Below are 23,943 nucleotides of genomic sequence, written 5' to 3'. Positions count from 1 at the left end.
TACGGCATGTGGGATCTTCCTGGACCAGGGCTCGAACCCATGTCCCCTGCATTGGCAGGCAGACTCCCAACCACTGCGCCACCAGGGAAGCCCTGAATTTTGTATTTCTTGATCCCCTTCATTGATTTCACCAACCCCCCCAGCCCCCTCCTCTCTGGCAACCATAAATCTTTTCTCTATGAGGTTTTTTTTTTTTTTTTTTTTTTTGCGGTATGCGGGCCTCTCCCGCTGCGGAGCACAGGCTCCGGACGCGCAGGCTCAGCGGCCATGGCTCACGGGCCCAGCCGCTCCGCGGCACGTGGGATCTTCCCGGACCGGGGCACGAACCCGCGTCCCCTGCATCGGCAGGCGGACTCTCCAGCACTGCGCCACCAGGGAAGCCCTATGAGTTTTGTTTGATCATTTTGTTTTTTAGATTCCACATATAAGTGAAATCATATGGTATTTGTCTTTCTCTGACTTATTTCACTTAGCACGATACTCTCAAGGTCCATCCATGTTGTTGCAAATGGCAAGATTTCTTTTTATTTTTTTATGGCTGAGTAATATTCCATTTGTGTGGCATGGAATATTTTATCCATTCACCCATCAATGGACCCTTAGGTTGTTACCATATCCTGGCCATTATAAATAATGCTGCAACGAACACACGGGTGCATGTATCTTTTTGAATTAATATTTTCATTTTCTTTGGATAAATACACAGAGGTGGAATTGCTAGATCATATGGTAGCTCTACCTTTAATTTCTGAGGAAGCTCGATACCATCTTCCATACTGGCTGTACCAATTTACATTCCCACCAACAGTATATGAGGGTTCCCTTTTCTCCACATCTTTGCCAACACTTGTTATATGTTGTCTTTTTCATAAGTCATTCTGACAGGTGTGATGTGGTATCTCATTGTGGTTTTGATTATTAGTTCCCTGATGATTAGTGCTGTTGAACATCTTTTCAAGTGCTTGTTGGCCATCTGTATGTCTTCTCTGGAAAAATGTCTACTTAGATACTCTGCCCATTTTTTTTTCTTTTTCTTAAATTAATTTTTATTGGAGTATAGTTGATTTACGTTGCGTTAGTTTCTGCTATACAGCAAAGTTTATCAGCTATACATGTATCTGCCCATTTTTAATTGGATTGTTTTTTGTTTTTGAGCTGTATGAGTTCTTTATGTATTTTGGATATCGACCCTTTATCAGATATATGACTAGCAAGCATCTTCTCATGTTCAGTAGCATGCCTTTTATTCTGTTGATGGTTTCCTTCGCTGTGTAGAGCTTTTTAGTTTGACGTAGTTTCATTTGTTTATTTTTGCTTTTGTGCTCATTGCCTTTGGAGTCAGATCAAAAAAATATCACCAAGAACAATATCAAGAAACTTACCACCTGTTTTCTTCTGGAAGTTTTATGGTTTCAGGTCTTACATTCAAGTCTTTAATCCATTTTGGGTTAATTTTTGTGCATGCTGTACACCAGTGGTCCAGTTTCATTCTTTTCAGGTCTTACATTCAAGTCTTTAATCCATTTTGGGTTAATTTTTGTGCATGCTGTACACTAGTGGTCCAGTTTCATTCTGTCACATGTGGCTGTCCAGTGTTCCCAATACTATGTGTTGAAGAGACTGTCCTTTCCCCATTGTACATTCTTCCCTCCTTTATCATAAATTGATTGACTGTATGGGTTTATTTATGGGCTCTCTATTCTGTCCCATGACCTATGTGTCTGTTTTTATGCCAATACCATATTGTTTTGATTACTATAGCTTTGCAATATAGTTTGAAATCAGGGAGTGTGACACCTCTTGTTTTGTTGTTCTTTCTCCAGATTGTTTTGGCTAGTCGAAATCTTCATGGTTCCACACAAATTTTAGGATGGATTGTTCCATTTCTATCAAAAATGCCCTTAGAATTTTGAAAGGGAATGCACTAAATCTGTACACTGCTTTGGGTAATATGAACATTTAATCAAAATTAAGTCTTCCAATTCATGAGCATGGAATCTTTCCATTTATTTTTGTCTTCTTCAATTTCTTTCATCAATGTCTTATGGTTTGCCATGTACAGGTCTTTCACCTCTTTGGCTAAATTTATTCCTAGAATTTTATTCTCTTTGATGCAACTGTAAATGAGATTGTTTTCATAATTTTTATTTTTGATAGTTCATTGACAGTATATAAAAACAACAGATTTCTGTATATTAATTTTGTATCCTGCAACTTTACTGAACTCATTTATTAATTCTAACAGTTTTTTTTGGCAGAGTCTTTATAGTTTTCCATATATAAAATCATGTCATTTGCAAATATTAATAGTTTTACTTCTTCCTTTCCAATTTGGATGACTTTTATTTCTTTTTCTTGCCTAACTGCTGTGGCTAGGACTTCCAATACCATGTTGAATAGAAGTGGCAAGAGTGTGCATCCTTGTCTTCTTCCTGATTTTAAGGGAAAAGGTTTCAGCTTTTCACCATTAAGTATGATGCTAGTGGTTGGCTTGTCATATATGAACTTTACTATGTTGAGGTATGCTCCATGCATATCCACTTTGTTGAGAGTTTTCATCAAAAATGTAATGTTGCATTTCAACAAATGCTTTTTCTGCATCTGTTGGGATAATCATTGATTTCTGTCCTTCATTTTATTAATGTGGTGTATTACATTGATTGATTTGTGGGTGTTAAAATATCCTGATATCCTTGGAATAAATCCCACTTGATTATGACATATGCTCCTTTTAATGTATTATTGAATTTGGTTTGCTAATATTTTGGTGAGGATTTTTGCATCTATGTTTATCAGGGATACTGGTCCATAATTTTCTTTTCTTGTGGGGTCCTTGACTGGTTTTGGTATCAGAATAATGCTGCTCACAAAAAATAAGTTTGGAAGAGTTCCCTCCTTCTTTTTTTAAAAATTTTATTATGCAGTCTCTGCAGAGACTGTCAAAAATTGCCAGTGCCGACTATATTTCAAGTCGTCATGGAAGGGTATGGGGAAAAGTTTTCAATTAGCAATATCACACCTCGGATAAACCTCATTGGCTATGATACTGCCACTGCACAAGTCCCCCCTCTTCTGTTTTCTAAAAGAGTTTGAGAAGGATTGGTATTAAATCTTCTTTAAATATTTGGTAGAATTCACCAGTGAAGCCTGGTCCTGGACTTTTGTTTGCTGGGAGTTGATTACTGATTGAACTCCTTACTAGTAATCAGTCTATTCAGATTTTCTATTTTCTCATGATTCAGTCTTGGAAGATTGTATGTTTCTAGGAATTTATCCAGTTCTTCTAGGTTGTCCAATTTGTTGGAATATAATTTTTCATTTTCTTACGCTCCTCTGTATTTCTTTGGTATCAGTTGTAATTTCTCCTCTTTCATTTCTGATTTTATTTATTTGAGCCCTCTCTTTTTCTTAGTGAGCCTAACTAAAGGTCTGTCAATTTATCTCTTCAAAGAACCAGCTCTTCAGTTCACTGATCTTTTCTATTGTCTTTTTAGTGCCTACTTCTTTTTCTTAAATAAATTTTTATTATTTATTTATTTTTGGCTGTGTTGGGTCTTCATTGCTGCACACGGGCTTTCTCTAGTTGTGGCGAGCAGGGGCTACTCTTCATTGTGCGTGGGCTTCTCATTGCAGTAGCTTCTCTTGTTGCAAAGCATGGGCTCTAGGCACGCAGGCTTCAGTAGCTGTGGCTCACGGACTCTAGAGCACAGGGTCAGTAGTTGTGGTGCACAGGCTCAGTTGCTCTGTGGCATGTGGGATCTTCCCAGACCAGGGCTCAAACCCGTGTCCCCTACATTGGTAGGTGGATTCTTAACCACTGCACCACCAGGGAAGTCCCTTAGTGCCTATTTCTGCTCTAATTTTTACTATTGCCTTCCTTCCGCTTTGGGCTTCATTTGTTCTTTTCTAGTTCTTTTAGATTTCAGATTTTTGTTTCTTGAGGCAGGCCTGTACTGCTTTAAACACCCATCTTAGAACTGTTTTTGTTGTATTCCACAGATTTCGGTATGCTGTATTTCCACTGTCTTTTATCTCAAGGTATTTTTTATTTCTCCTTTGATATCTTCATTGCCCTATTGGTTGCTCAGTAGCATGTTGTTTAATCTCCACATATTTGTGATTTTTCCAGCTTTCTCCTTGTAATTTCTAATTTCATACCACTGTGGTTGGAATGATGCTTGATATGATTTCGATCTTTTTAAATTGATTAAGACTTGTGTTGTGGCCTAGCATATGTTCTATCCTAGAGAACAGTCCATGAGCACTTGGGAAGAATGTATTCTGTTGCTTTTGGATGGAATATTCTGTACCTATCTATTAAGTCCATCTGGTGTAACGTGTCATTTAAGGCCAATGTTTCCTTATTGATTTTCTGTCTGGATGATCTACCCATTGATATAAGTGGGGTATTAAAGTCCCCTGCTATTATTGTATTGCTGTCAATTTCTCCCTTTAGGTCTGTTAATATTTGCTTTATATATTTAGGTGCTCCTATGTTGGGTGCACAAAAATTTACAAGTGTTATATCTTTTGTTGGACTGATCCCTATATCATTATGTAATACCCATCTTTGTCTTTTATTAAAGTCTTTGTTTTAAAGTATATTTTGTCTGATATTGGTATCCCCACCTTTCTTTTAGTTTCCATTTGCATGAAATATCTTTTTCCATCCCTTCACTTTCAGTCTGTGTGTGTCCCTACATCTGAGGTAAGCCTCTTGTATACAGTACATAGATGAGTCTTGTTTTTTTACCCATGCAGCCATTCTATGTCTTTTGATTGGAGAATTTGGTCCATTTACCTTTAAAGTAATTACTGATATGTATGTACTTATTGCCAACTTGTTAATTGTTTTCTGGCTGTTTGTAGGTCCTCTCTGGGGAAATACTTTAATGTTCCTCCTCCTGTTTTCAGGCCATCAAAATCTTATCTAGAGTTTCAGGCCAGCTCACCCCCTACCTCTTAAACGAGACCATCTCTGAGGGCTTTTACCCCCAATTAGGTCTTTCTTTTGAGGTCTGATGGCACATTCTGTACTGCAATATATAGTTCCTAAGAATACTCCTGATGTTATTATTTTCTAATTATTTCACAAATCTTAGCCTCTTGTCCCAACTTGTAAGTTCCTGAGGTACAGAAAGTACACATTTTAACTTTTTCTTTAATTGGTACATTGCCTAATGCAATGTGGAACATAAAAGTGATTCTTTTAAGTGATAGGGTGGATAGTATAAATTATTCAAAGAACTGACCTGATATTCTCAGGTTTTTACGTGTCAACAATTAGACTGAAATGATGTACATGCCAAATTAAAAACTTTTTTTCTGGAATATTGCTTAAGATATTAAAAAATAATAATTTTTAAAAACATTTCAACATTTACTTTAACCTCAGAAAAACAATAATTCTCCTGCCTACATGGTGAATTAGCACTGCTGCTCCTTGCCCAAAACCAACCTGGAAAACTCAGAGGAGGAAAACATGGAATCCAAGAAATCATCACCATCACACCAACAAAAAGCAAGGGAAACAGGACACTAAATTGTTTTAAATTGATAACTTACTTTTTTGTATACTGGGAGAGTGGCAAGAGGGCATGTGTGTAGATATAGGGTATTGTCAATTAACTTAAGTCCCAAAATATATAAAGTAAAAACTGAACAGAAATCTAAGGAAAAACAGACAAGTCCAAAACTATAATAGGGGATTTTAACATATGCCTCTCAGTAATTAAGAGACCAAAAAAATTAGTATGAATATATATGGATTCGCACAACTGGCCAAAAAACACCATTTAGAATATTTTTTCAAGCATCAAAGGAATATTTATTAAAAACTACTGGACCACACAGTTAATCTCAACACATTTTTTAAAGACATGAAACAATACAATGCATCATCTTGGAACACAAAGAAATCATGTTAAAAATCAGTAACAAAAAGGAAACAAAAAACCCCTATATGTTTAAAAATTAAGTTCTAAATAACCCACAGATCAAAGAAGAAATCATAACAGAAATTATAAAATATTTTGAACTGAATAAAAAGTACTACTTACCAAAAACTTGTGAGATAAGCACAGCTATAGCAGTGCTCAGAGGAAAATGTATAGCTTTAAACACATTAGAAAAGAGAAAGGGCTTTTGAAAACAGCTATGCATTCATCTCAAAAAGTAAGAAAAATAACAAAATAAACCCAAAGAAAGCAGAATGAAGAAAACACTAATTTGTCAGGACAGAAAGTAATGAATGAGAAACAAACTTAACCCACTAAATCTTGGGACTGTCAGACTTTTATATTTTTTTCAATCTGGATAATTACAGTGCAAGAAAAGGAAAATCACAGGCCAATCTCACTGATGATAAAAAAAAGAAAAACTCCTTAACACTTAAAACAAAAATCCTTAATGAAATTTTAGTAAACCAAATGCAATGGAACATAAAAAGAAGAATACTCTATACCTATATTGTGTTTATATCATTTATGTGAAGTGATCATTACTGATTTTCTAAAGTTAAATTGATCTTTACTGGTATGAATATAGTTCATGCATGACTTTCAAAAAATAAAACACAACAACAAGCAAAACCTCAAACCAAGACCAGAAAAGAACTTCCTTAGCTTGAAAACAGATATCTACCAAAAACCTACAGGAAATATTATTTTAATGATGACATATTAAAAGTTTTTCCAGTGAAATAGGGAATAAGATAATAATGTTGACAACATCAGTTCTGTGCACCTGATGGCCAGATAAAAAAACTGATGGGAGAGGAGAAGAGGGGAGAGAAGGGAAGGGGAGAAAAGAAAACAAAAGAAAAAAAAAAAGAGAAAAGAAAAGAAAAGGACTTCCCTGGTGGCACAGTGGTTGGGAGTCCGCCTGCTGATGCAGGGGACATGGGTTCGAGCCCTGGTCCAGGAGGATCCCACATGCTGTGGAGCAACTAAGCCCACGTGCCACAACTACTGAGCCTGTGCGCCACAACTGCTACTGAGGTGTGCCATGGCTACTGAGGCCTGCGCACCTGCAGCCTGTGCTCCGCGATGGGAGAGGCCACTGCAGAGAGAGGCCTGCGCACTGCAGTGGGGGGGTGTCCCCGCTCGCCACAGCTGGAGAAAGCCTGTGCACAGCAGCGGAGACTCAACACAGCCAAAATTAAATAAATAAAAAATAAATTAAAAATTTAAAAAAGGAAAGAAGAAAGGTCTAACAGATAAAGTACCCCATTTCTAAGAGTATTTTCTCTTAGATTTAGTAAATACAATCAAGGTGGTATTCTTCATGATAAAAGTTAGTTTGAGATTAAAGCAGAAGAGTTGAATCATTCAAGTGGGGAAAATAAGGTGAAAGGTAGTATAGCAGCAGCAGGCAGGTGAGAGGCAGAAGAGCTGTAGCAGCATCCCCAATTTCCAGGCAAATTATGAAAAAGTCCCACTATCAAAAAAGTGGATTTGAACAAGCCAGAGTTAAGAATAAAATCAGATTTGGGACTTATGCTTTAAGTGAATAAGAAAAGGCAACACAGGGACTTCCCTGGTGGCACAGTGGTTGGGACTCCACGCTCCCAGTTCGGGGGGTGGCCCTGGTTCGATCCCTGGTCAGGGAGCTAGATCCCACATGCATGTTGCAACTAAGGAGCCGGGTCTATCAAATTAATTAATTAATTAAAAAAAAAAAAGGCAGGGCTTCCCTGATGGCGCAGTGGTTGAGAGTCCGCCTGCCGATGCAGGGGACACGGGTTCATGCCTTGGTCTAGGAGGATTCCACATGCCGTGGAGCGGCTGGGCCCGTGAGCCATGGCTGCTGAGCCTGTGCTCCGCAACGGGAGAGGCCACAACAGTGAGAGGCCTGCATACCGCAAAAAAAAAAAAAAAAAAAAAAAAGGCAGCAAAAAATGTGAAAAGAACACTAGAAAACAAGATACCTACATGACTTGGTGAAGTCACCAGACTCTCTAGAACTAATTCTCTCATCCACATAGTGAAGAAACTGAACTTGATGGTCTTTCTAAAATTCTACTGAGCTCTAAAATTCTAATTCAAAGCACTCCAGCACTTAAGCTAAAGAATCAAAGTTTTTAATGTTATGTGTATATTAAATCATTTTGAGGCTAAGTTACATGTTATATCTCATATGACACTAAGATATTATCTTAAAGTAACTAAATACATAATTCTGTGCCCATTCCCCAAGGAGGCAGTAAAACACAGAGGCTAAAAGCTTGGGCTCTGCAATTTCACTGCCTGGGTTTGAACACAACTTGACCATTTACTAACTATGAGATCTCATGAAAGTCACACAAATATTTTTTGCCTTCATTTCCTCAACTACAAAATAGAGATTATAAGAGCAATTATCCTAAAATAGGACTGCTGTAAGAATTAAAGGTAACTCTTAGAAAGGAGTTACCATAATGTCTGGCTCATAGAAAGTGCTTAACAAATTTATCCTTAAGCAGGATTCTAGATACACAAGGGAAACACAGGTGCCCAAAATTAAAGAAAATGTGGAGGAAAAGGAATTAAAATTGAAAAGAAAGGTACTCTGCCATTGTTTAATTTCATTATTTTCTACTGCAGCTAAATCTAAAATACACTGGTACAGTAGTAGAAAAATTACTAAAACTCCAGGCCTAGTTCTGTAATGAGCTGTGTGATCATGAGGGGTAAACATCCTTTTGAAGTTTCAAACTTCTTTATCAGGACCATGGGCAGGTTTGTGAGAATTTTAAAAAGATAATGTATGTATAAAAGTACCTGGAAGTACTATACAGTATACATAAATATAAGGTGCTGGCAAGTCTACCGAAAATCACCTGACATTCCCCTTCCTTGCTAGATGAGTTTCAAATAATTATAAAACTGCAAAATCATTTTGGTTGTATCCTTTGTTTTTTTTTTAGCAAGTAAGCTCATTAGCAGAAATTATTAAACCATGTAATCCATCGTCAGACTAAGTCATATGAAAACAGAAATGGGTTTAATCTACAACACGGCAATAAGGAGCTAATTCTTCACTGTGTTTTTCTCCTTTAAAATTTATACAAGAAATCTGAAATGTATGTAAATCAAGAAACATCTTACACATTTTCAGAAAACAAGTGTCAAGATAAAATTTTTCCTTATACACCCTTACTCTCTTTAGTCTCAGGTACCTAATACCAAAACTGATACTTTAAAATGTGAGCTGAACTACTTACTTCACCAGATGCATTTAATTCACCCTTCTACCTTACCTGTTTCATTGCTTGCTTCTTAGCAGCTTCTCTCTGAAGGCTTTCACTCACGGAGGTCTATAAAACAGGAAAATGCTGTCACTGTTTCAACCAATTTAAAACTTCTTTTCCAGTATTCTGGTTGGCAACTAGTCCCTTACTTACAGTTAAAAACAGAAAGATATAAAAAAAACCAAAAAAAAAAAACCAAAAAAAAACCCAGAAAGATAATATTATGAATTAAATTAACATTTTCAAGGTCTTCACCCTAAACTTTAGGAAACGAATGAATCTTCATTATAAATCATCAGGGTGTAAGAGAAAATAAAATGGTACAGGACAAGATGAGGTAACATGGGTTTTCAGTCCCAGCTTCACCACTAAGTTGTTCAACTTCTATGGATTTCAATTTGCTTTGTGTACATATGTGAATGTGCGCGTGTTGAGTGGGGGAAAATTGGTCCCTTCCAATACTAAAATGGTATGATTCCCAGCAACAAAAAGCACATTATTTTAATATTCACCACTGAATATAGTATATCAAACTCTTAGTACATGCTGAAGGCTCAGCGACAGCCAGGACTATCTGTCATTATTATCATTCAATAAATATGTACTGAAAAGCCTACCATAACAGGCATTGTTCTAGCTCCTGAAGACAGCAGAAAAACAAGAACAGTCTCTGTGCTTGAGAGATAAATGGTCTGAAAGGGAAGACAGATAACTAAAAGAGATAATCACAATATAAATGTGATAGGCAATATAACAAAGGGATTAAAAAAAGGGCTGCAGGAGAACAGAGCAGGAGACTAAATGTATAAGGAATCAAGAAAGCCTTTCCGGGCTTCCCTGGTGGCGCAGTGGTTGAGAGTCCGCCTGCCAATGCAGGGGACACAGGTTCGTGCCCCGGTCCAGGAAGATCCCACATGCCGCGGAGCGACTGGGCCCGTGAGCCATGGCCGCTGAGCCTGCGCGTCCGGAGCCTGTGCTCCGCAACGGCAGAGGCCACAACAGTGAGAGGCCCGCGTACTGAAGAAAAAAAAAAAGAAAGCCTTCCCAAAAGAAATATGACATTAGACCTCAATGAAAAGGAATTTCAGAGAAGACAAGAAGAGTACAGAAAGTAGTAACCACATGGGCGAAAATAAAGACTTGCAGCTAAGAAAAGAAATATAATTAGAACGCTTAGGAAAAACTGTTCCCTTAAAAGTATAAGGCCTTGTAAATATACTAACCAACAATGAAATGTACACACTAAAAGGGTGCATTTTATGGTGTGTAAATTATATCTTAAAAAAAAGACTACTAATGAATTATAGTTCTCTAGCCTATTGACATTTGCTGTTTCCAGCTATGCAGTATCAACTGGTGCATCCTCTGTTTTCCATGGCAACAAACAGAACAAAATAAACCTATTTCTAGTTTTCTATGACCATGCAGATGAATAAAGTTAATACACAAAGGCCAGACAATAATAACATAACACTTACTTAATAAATTAAAAGAAGTGTACAGGCAGAGACTAAGTTTACTTTAGGTTATAGTAAATTGACTCCAACTAGAGGAAGAGATGTTGATAACAAGAATAATAATAGTAGCTAACATCTATAGAGCAGGTGCTATTATGCTAAGTTTATTACTTGTGTATTACATGTATTACTCATTTAATTCAAATGTCCCTGTTATGTAATATGACACATTTTTCACGCATTAGAATATAAATTTTAAACATGAAAATATTAAATATTCTAGTAAGTATATCTCATGAAATTCTAATGCATTTTGTTTGTTTGTTTTTTCACGGCTTGTGGGATTTTCGTTCCCCTAGCAGGGATCAAGCCCAGGCCCCAGCAGTGAAAGCACCAAGCTCTAACCACTGGACCACCAGTGAATTCCCTCCAATGCATTTTTATGTCTCAGTCTTTCTAATTAGTGTATACTAAATATATTTTTCTTGATCATTGAGTCAGTAATGTCCTCAGGATTAACTAAAAGAGTAAATCCCAAATGCTGAACTTTCACTTATTTTTATTACTTTTTCCCACCTCTCCTCCAGTCAGTCACAGTTCACAGGCTGTTACTTTCAAACTGGTTGCTTCAACCTGAACTACTGAACTTGAAAAAACAAAACACAAGCCTGTGACTTTTTAGACTTTTATATAATATAGATAAGGCAGACTGGGAAGGGCCTTCCAATGTAAAGTAATATATACTTTGAAATATCTCAAGAGACTTTGTTTTCATGCTTATAGCTGTTTAGAAGGATGAAGTCTGGCCTTTGAAAAACATCAGTTGTTATTACTTACGGGGTTGATAACATATGGAGACAGTAATTTTACAGATCCTATCCACCAACTTATATCCCTGGAATTCCAAGAGCATCAGTGGATGAAGAGGTAACTCTGAACCTACGCTGAAAAACTCAGGGAGGACTGTCTCCTTCTGAAGTTCATGTCTCAGTTTTCTAGCTAAAGGAACTCTAACAATGAGTATTAGTGGTGATGGATAAAATGTCAACAACCTGTTTAAATACATATACACAAAAAACTAAAAATGAAAATAGTAGCAATAAAACTTTTGTTTCAGTAATAGTGATCCTATATAAAAATCAGTAAATGTATTAAATGACATTTTAATCCTTATCTTCTACATAACAAACATAAGAAACTATAGTCTAGATTCATACTGGAGACAAAATAACTGGTAAAATTAAACACAAGAGCAATAAGATTTTATATTTTAAAGGTCAAGTCTTTCTAAGTTTTAAGAGATATCCTTAAATTAAAATACCAATACAAATGTTAAGACAACTTTTAATTTAGTCTGGTTTCCATGAAAAAGGATATGCAAGAGAAGATAAAAATGAGAAAAGCAGGTTGTCCTGCATAAGTCAGGGAAGGTTTCACCTTATTGAACTCAGCAAGAGAAGAAACAGATTTCATACATGTGCCCTATGAATAAAACAAAACTAAAATATGTAATAACTGCCAACATGTCAGCCTCTAACTTTAGAGTTCCTGTACTGCATGGCATAAGGGGGAAGTACAGAATGACGGTCAAAAGTGTAGGCTCAGGAATCTGACTGCCTTTCAAACTATTCCCTCTCTCTTACTAGCTGTATTATTTCAGATATGTTACTCATCTATATAATAGTACCTATCTCACAAGGTTGTTTTGAGGATTAAATGAGATAACATGTAAAAAGTACTTGGCAAGTATCTGGCTTATGCAAGTGCTCAGTAAAGGTTAGCTATCATTACTACCATTATTATTACTATGCTCATATTTAAGAACATTTTGGGCTGAAGAAATGTTTATATTTAAACAAATTAAAATTAAGTTATGTGAAAACAGTAGTTATAAGTTTTTTTCCCTTGGAGTATTACAGTTAAACCAAAGTGTTCACCAGAAAAGCATGTACACTATGTTCCACTTTATAGTATATTTATCAGTGTGTTTAATAAACATAAGATTGGCTTACTTGAAGATGGACAATATGATTCAATTTGCATCTACTGAAATAGAAGAGTCTATCCTGTTGAATATTTAAAAGGCTGTACGTTTTCTTTTGTGTGTTAAGATTCCTTAACGTTTCATACTTAGTACACCAAAACACAGGAAAATAGAGGATGCAAACATTTGAATCCTTTACTAGCCATGGGAGCTATGGCAGAGCTAGAAATGGGTTTTCTAGAACTAAGAGTGGTTTTACAAGCAACTATAAATGAAAATACATTGCCCCAAAGCATGAGATTAGAAAGAACTCTTCTTTTTGAGAGAGTCCTCTGCTGTGCTGCTATAATAATCATTGGATGATGGGAGCTGATAGCAAGGAATGACCAAATGAATGGACATCCTCCTTTAATAACTGCCCCGTTTGGGGTGGGAGTTCTTGTTAAAGAAGTATATTTTTTTAAACTTTATTTTGAAATAATTATACACTCACTGGAAGTTGCAAAGAAATGTACAAGAAGGTCCTTCACCCAGCACACCCCCAATGTGAGCATCTTGCATAACTGGAGTAAAATACCAACACCAGGAAATAGACTTTGGTATAAACCACAAAGTTTATTCAGATTTCACCCATTTTACATGCAAAATTTGTGTATGTGTATAGCTCTATGCTATTTTATGACATGTTTCGTGTAACTGTCACCACAATCAAGATACTTAACTGTAACATCACCACAATATTCCTTAGTGCTACCCTTTTATAACCCTTTTATACCCTTTTATAGCCTCCCCTCCCCGCTCCCAACTTTAATCACTGGCAACCACTAATCTGTTCTGTATCTCTATAATTATGTTACTTCAAGAACGTAACATGTTAAATAAATGGAATCATTTTGAGACTAGCTTTTTTTCACTCAGCATTATTTTAATGGAATGTATTTTGCTTAGTACACATATTACAAAACACTTCAGTTCTTGCCACAAAATATTCTAGCCTGCAAGTGACCTAAGGAAATATAGCTGTTAAAAACTGATGATGGGGGCTTCCCGCGTGGCGCAGCGGTTAAGAATCCACCTGCCAATGCAGGGGACACAGGTTTGATCCCTGCTCCGGGAAGACCCCACATGCCGCGGAGCAACTAAGCCTGTGCGCCACAACTACTGAGCCTGTGCTCTAGAGCCCGCAAGCCACAACTACTGAGCCCATGTGCCACAACTAGTGAAACCTGCACACCTAGAGTCCATGATCCGCAACAAGAGAAGCCACGACAGAAGCCTGCGCACCACAACGAAGAGTAGCCCCCGCTGACCCAACTAGAGAAAGCCCGCGCATAGCAACGAAGACCCAACACAGCCAAAAAGGATAAAAATAATTAATTTATTTATATAAAAAAAGAATCAATCCTTCCTCAAATGTCTTATGGCTACAATCTTCTGTTGTGCTCTTCGAACTTAGAAATGAAAAATTCCTGTTATTTTTTCTTTAAACCTAGCAACAGATCATTTATTAAAGGTCCTACAACACAGTCATCTGTATTATGGGCTTTATTTGTCCACATTCACATGACTCTTCTAAGTACAAAGTCTGTTTAAGAGTTGTGAAAAATACAGAAAATTTTTATTATATAAACTCAGACAGAAAAAGATGTGGCTCTGAACAGAAAAGTTAGAAATGAGAAAATATAAATGACCATTAACTATATGAAAAAATGTTCAATCTTACCAATAACTAAAAAGATGAAAATGAAAATACTAACTTTTATCACCTATCAAATTGGTAAAGATTTTTTAAAATTATATCATCCAATACTGGCAAGGTAATGAACAAAGATATACTCCTACATTGTGAAAATGTGAAATAGTTTCAATTTAGCAAAATGTATCAAAAGAGCCTGAAAAATATCCATTTCTTTTGATCCAGTAATTCCACTTACAGTTTATTCTAAGGACATAAAAGAAGATGCACAAAAAGATTTAGGTACTATGATATTCACTGTGTTATATAATGGGATATCTAGTCACATTAGTGAAAAACTTTGAACAAAATAAGATTGGTTAAGTGTATACTCTTCAACAGGAAGTTTTGTAGCCAACTGAAAATCTGTTTTCAACAACATTTAATGGTATGGGGAAACTTTAAGGCTACATGCCTACTAGTCCTTGTTCACTACTCAAGAAGCGACCCAATAATCGTTCCCTCTCATACTATGGCCACACTGCTTCTTGCGTATTTTACCTTGACTCAAACCTCCCCATATCCTCATCCTCTTTGATGACCTTCTCTTTCACTTCCTCGGCTAAAACCTGGCTTTTCCCTAAAGACATCTTTCATTTGAGGCTGCTCATGGCTCATATACCCCGTACTTCAGATTAGGAGGCTGTTTCTCCTGATTCTAGTCTCAAACACTGTAGGTAAAAATCCCTGTTCCTTTGAAGTTCATGCTATATGACTATGTTACCCTTACCCCTCTCTTCTCTCAATTCATGAACCCTTTATTACTTACTATCTCTGACATCTTGAGCTCAGTCTTCCTCTCTACTTTACATCGTGCCATCACCCTGGCATGCCATCATCATCCCAGATAATGCATAAACACTAACCTTGTTTTCCTCATCTCCACTTATGTTTTAATGGTTTTTAAGTCTCCCTTTTAGTAATATATTTGTCTGACTGCAGTTTAATGACTGTTTCCTCTCTACTTCAGCCACCCTGTCTCACGGTCACTCTTGTTACTATCTGCAACTGCCCCAGTTCTGAAACTGTAAACTTGTGCAACCCACCTGATAACCACCACTACTCTTCTAACTATATTTCACTGAACATAAGATGTGCATTATTTCACATTTTAACATTGCTGAAATCTGAATACACCTTACAATCAGTGGCATCATCGAATTACTGTCAAACCAGAGGTATTCTTTTTTGTTGTTGTTGTTTTGGGTTTTTTTTTGCGGTACGCGGGCCTCTCACTGTTGTGGCCTCTCCCGTTGCGGAGCACAGGCTCCTGACGCGCAGGCTCAGCGGCCATGGCTCACGGGCCTAGCCGCTCCGCGGCATGTGGGATCTTCCCAGACCGGGACACGAATCCGTGTCCCCTGCATCGGCAGGCAGACTCTCAACCACTGCGCCACCAGGGAAGCCCCAGAGGTATTCTTAATACTTTAGTTGATACTACTGCTTGCATGTGTGAATATTAAAAAGTATCAGCATCAAAACTTGTAGAATGAGCATCACTGAGTGTTGATGTAGCATTTCTTAAAATTATGCAATTTTGTGGAGACAATTTACTTTTGACTCCCATTTGGGATTATTACTTAACAAGCCTACTTCACCACCTCCAAACACCCTCCTTATAAACGTCGTTTGATGTCAGAGAGAAATGATATAGCACGGAAAAACATTGTCTGAGTGAAAAAGTGAGTCCAAAAAATACTAGATATGAAAAAGTTTTAAGAATTCCTTAACCAATTAATTTTGCTTATATTTTGTTTTATGTACGTATAAGAGTAACCTAAATTTAAAAATCTGTATCTAATTTAGACTAAAAGAAGCCTTTCAATATTGTATCGTGTACTAAATATACAATTAAAATTCTAAGTGACAGGAAAGACTGTCATATTTAATTGACAGTGTTCTTTTTTTCTTAGTGGTACATAAAATAACTGCAACCTACAATGTTTTCAATTCAATGAAATACAGTAGCTCTCTTGATCATTTATTTCCACCGTATCCTTTCTTTGATCCTATGGATGCCCTTAATCCCTTGATTCTTCCATTTTCTATTAGAATCTTTACAGTAGTAAATCTTCAACTCTTGCCAATAATCTTAACTCCTTTGCTATGCTGCCTATCTTCTATTACTCATTTGACAAACCCAAGCCCTGAATCAATCCAACCATCTGCTATCTATATTAGGCCTGCCAAGCACTTCCGTAAAATGTAATTTCTTAGTTTCTAATTGTAACTGGGCCCTAATGCTACCTACCAATTCTTCTTTTTCATTAGTCAAGTCTATCTTCTTTCTCTACCAACTATATCCAGGCCTCCTCTCTTTTTAAACCTCCTAGTCTTTGTCAACTCCCTGTACAGACATTACCTAAGATTACTGCCACCTTTCAAAACTATTATGAAAAATTATTTTGCACAAAAAATAACACCTATGAACTTATTATCCAGCCTAACAAACAGAACATTATCAGTACACCTGAAGTCCCTATATATCCTTCCCTGATCTCATCTCCTACCCTTTCCACCCTGAATTTTGTTTACAGTCTCCTTGATTTTTTTTTATTTTTTTTGCGGTACGCGGGCCTCTCACTGTTGCGGCCTCTCCCATTGTGGAGCACAGGCTCCTGACGCGCAGGCTCAGCGACCATGGCTCATGGGCCCAGCCGCTCCGCGGCATGTGGGACCTTCCCGGACCGGGGCACGAACCCATGTCCCCTGCATCGGCAGGCAGACTCTTAACCACTGCACCACCAGGGAAGCCCCCTCCTTGATTTTTTTGTTTGTTTTGTTTTTGTTTTTTGTTTTTGCGGTACGCGGGCCTCTCACTGCCGTGGTCTCTCCCGTCTCGGAGCACAGGCTCCGGACGCGCAGGCTCAGCGGCCATGGCCCACGGGCCCAGCCGCTCCGGATCCTCCCAGACCGGGGCACGAACCCGTGTCCCCTGCATCGGCAGGCGGACTCCCAACCACTGCGCCACCAGGGAAGCCCCCTCCTTGATTTTTTTAAAAATAGTTTTGCTACATAGATACTGAAGGGGCTCAGGACATGCTACCCCAAAATATGCTGCTTTGGCATATTGATTAGTTTTGAGTTAAAGACACCTGAAAAACAGCAGATACAAGGACACTCTGACCTTCCTTTTTCTTCCTAAAAGCAGGAGATAAAATTCCCATGTGAAAGGTGCCTTCCCTGTACTAGGAGTTAGAAAAATTCTTATCACCAGAGATGGGGAGTCAAAGCCAGGAGAAATCTATAAACAGACATTGTTAGAATAACTCTTTCTTTAGTCTCCCCCAAAGTTTACTTTTCCACAATTGCTACTTTTTGTTAACCTACTATATAAGCACTTAGGCCTACTCACTTCTTTGGGTTTTCATTTTTTCTTGTGAGGGCTCCCATATATGTGTAAAAGAACTTCATATGCTTTTCTCCTGCTCATCTGTCTTTACGTCAGCCCCAGCTAGAGTCTCTAGTAGGATGAAGGAGTATCTTACCTCCTTCTACAGTACACCTCACCAAATGATGTTTTACTTTACAGAAACTGAACTCGTATCCATGCCTCTGCTGATGAACATTTATTTGGGTTTCCTTTGTTTTTGCAAACAAAGAAGCTATGAACATTGTTATGCATGTGTCCTGATACACATGTGTAACCATTTAGGAGAACTGCTACACTGTAGGGAGATATATCTTCAACGTCACTAAATACTGACAAATTATTCTCCAAAGTAGTCTAACCAATTCACACTCCCACCTACCGTGTATAAATTCCCACTACTCTATCCTTGTGAACATTTTATATTGTGGAACATTTTATTCTTTAGGCAATTTTATGGGCATAAAATGATTTTGTTTTGCATTTCCCTTATTATTGAGGCTGAATTATATACTCATATAATTTATATATTTTTCATACATTTATTAGTCATATTCATGTCTTTTGTACATTTTTCTATTTGGGTTCTCTTGTTTTCTTAATGATTTGTTGGAGTTCTTGGTATACTCTGGGCAATAATCTTTTCTTATTTTTATGGTTGCAAATATCTTTCCCCTATGGCTTGTGTTTTCCCTTTTAAAATGACACCTATGACATTGGCATCTTTGAAAAGAAACATCAAATAGGAACTCCTATAACTCCCTCTCACAAAACCTAAAAACCTGTGCGTCAGGACCCATGCTTAAATCTCTCCTACATGAAAACAAAGATTCCCTTCCCCCGACCCTACTGTCCCTATAGCCACCGTAAGAATCCTGGCATCCCATAAGAGCCAAAGTGGTCTACCCTTGTTGCCTCTATCCACAAACATTCCTCAACCCCAGCGCAACCTGGCCTCTGTCCCTACCACTCCATTGAAATCGTTCTAAAACCTTTGTTGTTAAACCTAATCCATAGTTTTGATATTTATCTTATTTGACTTCTCAGAAGTATCTGACCTAGTTGATCCTGGCCTTGCTTTAAACTCCCTCAAGCTCATTTCTTATCAGTTCCTCTCTTTTTATGCTCCATTCTTTTTTTTTTTTAAATTGAGGTAACATTGGTTTATAACATTATACATGTATTGTATATGTAAATACAACATTCTATTTAGACTTCTGTATACACTATAGTGTTTATGATCCATTCTTAATTAGCTACTTTCATTCTCTTGAACACATCATGTCCTCTTTCCACTTCAGGACTTTGTGTATCTAACTCCCTCTGCTTGGATAAGTGACTTATCCTTCTAGTCTTGGCCTCCTTCAGGAAATCTTCCCTGACTCAAAGAATGTGTTAGATATTTGTACCCTCCTAGGTACATCTATATCTTCTCATTTTACTTATCATTCTATACTGAAGTTGTCATTTTACTTAGCTGTACCCCCTATTGACTAAAAGTTTCATAAGGACAGGGACATTGTCCATCTTATTTAAACACTTCTGTAACTTCACAAACTGGCAACATGACTGGCACACTAAGTATCTGTTAAATAAATAAGTTCAATTTATGGTTGTATTTTCCACTACTATCACATTTTCTGTGTGTGATATTACAAGCTTTAAAAACTTGCTCAGCTTCTGATCCAGCAATTCCACTTCAAGAATTCATCCCTAGGAAATAATCTCAAATGTGTACAAGAATGCCTTGCGGGATAATGGAATTTGTAAAATCAAAAAGCTGGTAACCACTCTAAGATTCAACAGCAGAATGGTTAAATTATGGTTTATTCATATAATGGAATGCGATATGACCATCTAAAATGATACTGCACATCTTTTTTTTTTTTTTTTTTTTGTGGTACGCGGGCCTCTCACTGTTGTGGCCTCTCCCGTTGCGGAGCACAGGCTCCGGACACGCAGGCTCAGCAGCCATGGCTCACGGGCCCAGCCACTCTGCGGCATGTGGGATCTTCCCGGACCGGGGCACAAACCCGTGTCCCCTGCATCGGCAGGCAGACTCTCAACCACTGCGCCACCAGGAAAGCCCTGCACATCTATTTAGTATTTAAAATATACATACATATTCTTCAACCAAGAAGCCTCATTATGGAAATATGTCATTGAAATAAAAGCACCAGAGTATTAAAAAAAAAATTGAAATGTCCAACAATAAGAAAACAGCTGAATAAATTATGGTCCAAATATACTATAAAATATTATGGAGCTGCTGCCCAAACGTGTACAGTGGTTACTTCTGAGTGATGGGATTAACAGTACTTTTAATTTTTCTTTCATACTTTTCTGTATTTTCTAACTGGTCTATAATGACTACGTATTTTTATATAACAAGAAGTTATTCTGATTTATTAAGTAAACAGAAGTTATTCTAATTTATTAATTAACAAAAGCATCTTTAAGACCCTACTCAGAACTGAAAGTTAATTATGCTTAGTATCTTGACCAATTTTGCAGAATAGGAAGTGCCACCTGCCTTTGTGTGGTCAAAATTTCTAATTCCACACCTTCAGCCAGTTAGTATTTAATGTTGGTTAGGTCACTCTATGCCAACACCAAGAAGGAGTTGAGAATATACTCTACTTTTTAAAGAAGTTACCATTTAGTTAAGGAAACAATTAAACAACTAATACTTTTATACAACTAAAGAGCAATCAATACCAACATAATGGCATTTATTCATTCATTTAAATATTTACGGACCATATGCCATGTTCAAGGCACTATTCAAGATGTTGGAGGAAAAATTATAAACAAAAACCCCTGCCCTCAATGAGCTTATAAGGGAACAGACAATAAACAGACAAAATTTATGTCAGATATGTTGCGTTCTATGCAGAAAAATAAATCAAAGAAGAGTAGAGGCAGGAGTGGACTGAATTTGAAATAGGATCTTCGAGGAAGGTCTCAATGAGAACACAAAATTTGAACCAAGACCAGTAGAAGATGAGAAAACAAGTCACAATGAGATCTGGAGAAGAGCTTTTCAGGCACAGACAATAGGCAAGAACATACCAGATACGTCCAAGGAGGAAGGCAAGGATGGAACAGTGAGTGAAGAAACAAACTATAAGTATTAGAGTTCAGGGAAAGGAAAATCATGGTCTGAGAGAATCAAAGAATCATCTATGGAGGAAGAAGGATGAGGCCAAATTTAGAAAGATGGGTAACAGTGAAAAAAGATTGTGGGGACTTCCCTGGTGGTCCAGTGGTTGAGAATCCACCTTCCAATGCAGGCGACGTGGGTTTGATCCCTGGTTGGGGAACTAAGATTCCACATGCCACAGGGCAAATAAGCCCATGTGCTCTAGAGCCTGTGCATCACAACTAGAGAGCCTGCGAACCACAATGAAAGATCCCGCATGCCACAACGAAGATTCTGCGTGCTGCAACTAAGATTCAATGCAGCCAAACAAACAAATAAATAAATAGATTGTATTATATAGAGGAAACCCCAATAGGAAATATGATGACATAAACATGGCAATAAAGAATGCAGAGATCAGGAATTCCCTGGTGGTCCAGTTGTTAGGACTCTGAGCTTCCACTGTCTGGGCCCAGGTTCAAACCCTGGTCAGGGAACTAAGAACCTGCAAGATGGGTGGCATGCCAAAAAACAAAACAAAATAAACAAAGGATGCAGAAATCAATATGATTATAGCAAATGACTTCCATTTGGGTGTTAAGAACTAAAGTTGGACTAAGACCATGTTATGAAAACAGCTGGAACTCTGAAAGTGATACAAAGATGAAAAAGAATTATTAGAGGTTTTTTTAAGCTAATGAAAAAGTAATTTAGAAAAATGATCTGGAATCAATGCAATACGGTTAATAAGGAGACTCAGGGCACAGGGTTTACAAGACTATGGTAGGTGGGAGTGGACAGAAAGGATAAATCTAGGCAATATTCTAAAAGAAAAAGAACTTGGAAATAGAAGGAATGTAGAAAATAGAATCAAACATGGTATTAAAGTTTCTAAGCTAGGAGACTGCAGAAATAGTGATGAGAAGTGGAATGATATGTATGTTATAGAAAGCTCATTTCATCCAGAGCTGTTTTTAAAATGGTTTTAAATTAAACAAAAAAATTATACTCCCTATCCAAAAGATATGAGTTGTATTTTTTGAAGTATTATTATAATAGTTCGCCCATTGACAACTCACATCTCACATAAAGGATGCGATCCTCATAATTTTACCTCCTTAAAAATACCTTATTGCATCATAAATGGAGAATTTTCTGGTTTGTTCTACATTTTTCTCTAATATCTAAACATATAGGTTCTGAATAGACAAAGAACCTAAAAGTGTATTCATTTGAAACAATTCCTTAGGAAAGCAAATTTCTAATTAGTGGGAAAATGACAGACTATTTAATAAATGGTGTGGAGACAACTATCCAGCCTTTTGAAAAAAACAAAAACGAAAAAAAACAATTAAAACTGATACCTTCCTCACACCTCATTCCTTATAACAAACATCAAAATACACGCCAGGTGTTATTAAACATTTAAATGCAAACAGAAGTTGCAAAACATTAAGAGAATAAAATTTTACTCCAAGGTAAAACAACAGTATGTCTGTACAAAGGAGGTAGAACAATTATAACTCTCATATACCAATAGTGGAAATGTAAAATGGTACAACTTTGGAAAAGAATTTAGCAGTTTCTTTGTTCTTTTTTTTTTTTGGCCATGCTGCGCAGCATGTGGGATCTTAGTTCCCCTACCAGGGATAGAACCCGTGCCCCCCCACAGTGGAAGCACAGCCTCTTAACCACTGGACCGCCAGGGAAGTCCCCAGAATTTAGCAGTTTCTTAAAAAGTTACATCTACCATGTGACCATTTCATGCCTAGGTTCTACCCAAGAGAAATTAAAGCATAACTCTATACAAAGACTTGTACACAAATGTTCATAGCCATTTTACCTGTAATAGCCAAAAACTGGAAACAATCCAAATGATCAACAGTGAATAAACAATCAAGTTGTAGTATATTCATACAAAGGAATACTACTCAGCAAGAAAAAAGGAACAGACTACTGAAACACAATGTGAGTTAATCTCAAAATAGTTATGCTGAAAGAAGCCAGACACCCCTCACCCCCATCCAAAGTACACAGTGCATGATTCCATTTATATAAATTTTACAAAATGAAAACTATAGTGATATAAACCAGATCAGTAGCTGCCTGGGGGTTGGTGTGTGTGCAAAGGGGCAGAAAGGAGAAATTACAAAGGGGCATGGGGAAACTTTTGGGTGTGATGGACGTTCATTGCCTTTGTTGCAGAGCAGTTTCAAGGTATAAACTTAGGTCAAAACTTAGCAAACTGTATATTTTAAATAAGTGCATGTATATGTCAATTATTCCTCAATAAAGGTATTTTTTTTAAGTAAAATAATGTCAGGCCATATGCTGAAAACTGTGGACTATTTACCTCTGGCGGGTAATTTTAAATAGAAAAAATGATATAATAACAATAATTTTAAAATAAAATGAGCTGTGGTTATCATGACTCATATACTGGGGAGGAGGAAGAGATGATTTGAACCAGTGACAGGATTGACAGGTGTTTTACAAAACCAGATGCAAAGAAGCCTCAATGAATTAACCTCAGGAGAAAGAGAAGTGAGAGCATATTTAGAAACCAAAGCCAAGAATCAAAATATGCCAAGCCAAGTACATATGAGGACAGGTGCAGAGCAAATTCAGAGGCAGGAACCTGGTAGCAAAGGCAAATTATGATGCAACAGATGAACAGACTGGCAGAGACAAACTAAAGAGCACAGTCCACGTATATAAAGCAAATCATTCCTGGAACACATAAACAAACTATGGTTTAAGGCTGACTTTAAGAACAGAAAGCAGGCAGCAAAAACAGGTGAAGCTAGAGAGTGGTTAGAGTCAAGTACACTGCCGAATAAACAAAAGAGGCAAAGCTATGCACAAGAATAGGAGCTCACACAAAATTCTTCTCAAAGTAAGGCTGGATGCTCCATTTGGCTTTTATTCCTGGTGGCTCAATAAGAAATGGCCCTAATTCTAACAAAACACCCTTAATAGTTTCTGAAATTTTAACTTCTCCCAGAAGTGAAGATATTTTTGTTTTA

General features: G+C 37.2%; 1 protein-coding gene and 1 non-coding gene across 3 annotated transcripts in view; both read right to left on the bottom strand.

The window, feature by feature from the left end:
- NSRP1 (nuclear speckle splicing regulatory protein 1) overlaps positions 1-23,943 on the bottom strand; it is a 64,628-nt gene that overhangs the window by 6,994 nt on the left and 33,691 nt on the right. For both annotated transcript variants that reach the window (XM_030861918.2, XM_030861919.3), the window contains exon 3: positions 9,239-9,295. In XM_030861918.2, coding sequence (XP_030717778.1) covers positions 9,239-9,295 — 57 coding nt within the window. The remainder of the gene's footprint in view (positions 1-9,238; positions 9,296-23,943) is intronic.
- Positions 2,925-3,064, bottom strand: LOC115856227 (U4 spliceosomal RNA). Its single transcript, XR_004040750.1, has one exon. It is a non-coding gene; the product is annotated as a U4 spliceosomal RNA (small nuclear RNA).

Source organism: Globicephala melas, chromosome 20, assembly GCF_963455315.2.
Source record: "Globicephala melas chromosome 20, mGloMel1.2, whole genome shotgun sequence".
Classification (NCBI taxonomy): Eukaryota; Metazoa; Chordata; class Mammalia; order Artiodactyla; family Delphinidae; genus Globicephala; species Globicephala melas.
The sequence above is the reverse complement of the archived record's forward strand: the minus strand, read 5'-3'. Positions and strand labels throughout refer to the sequence as shown.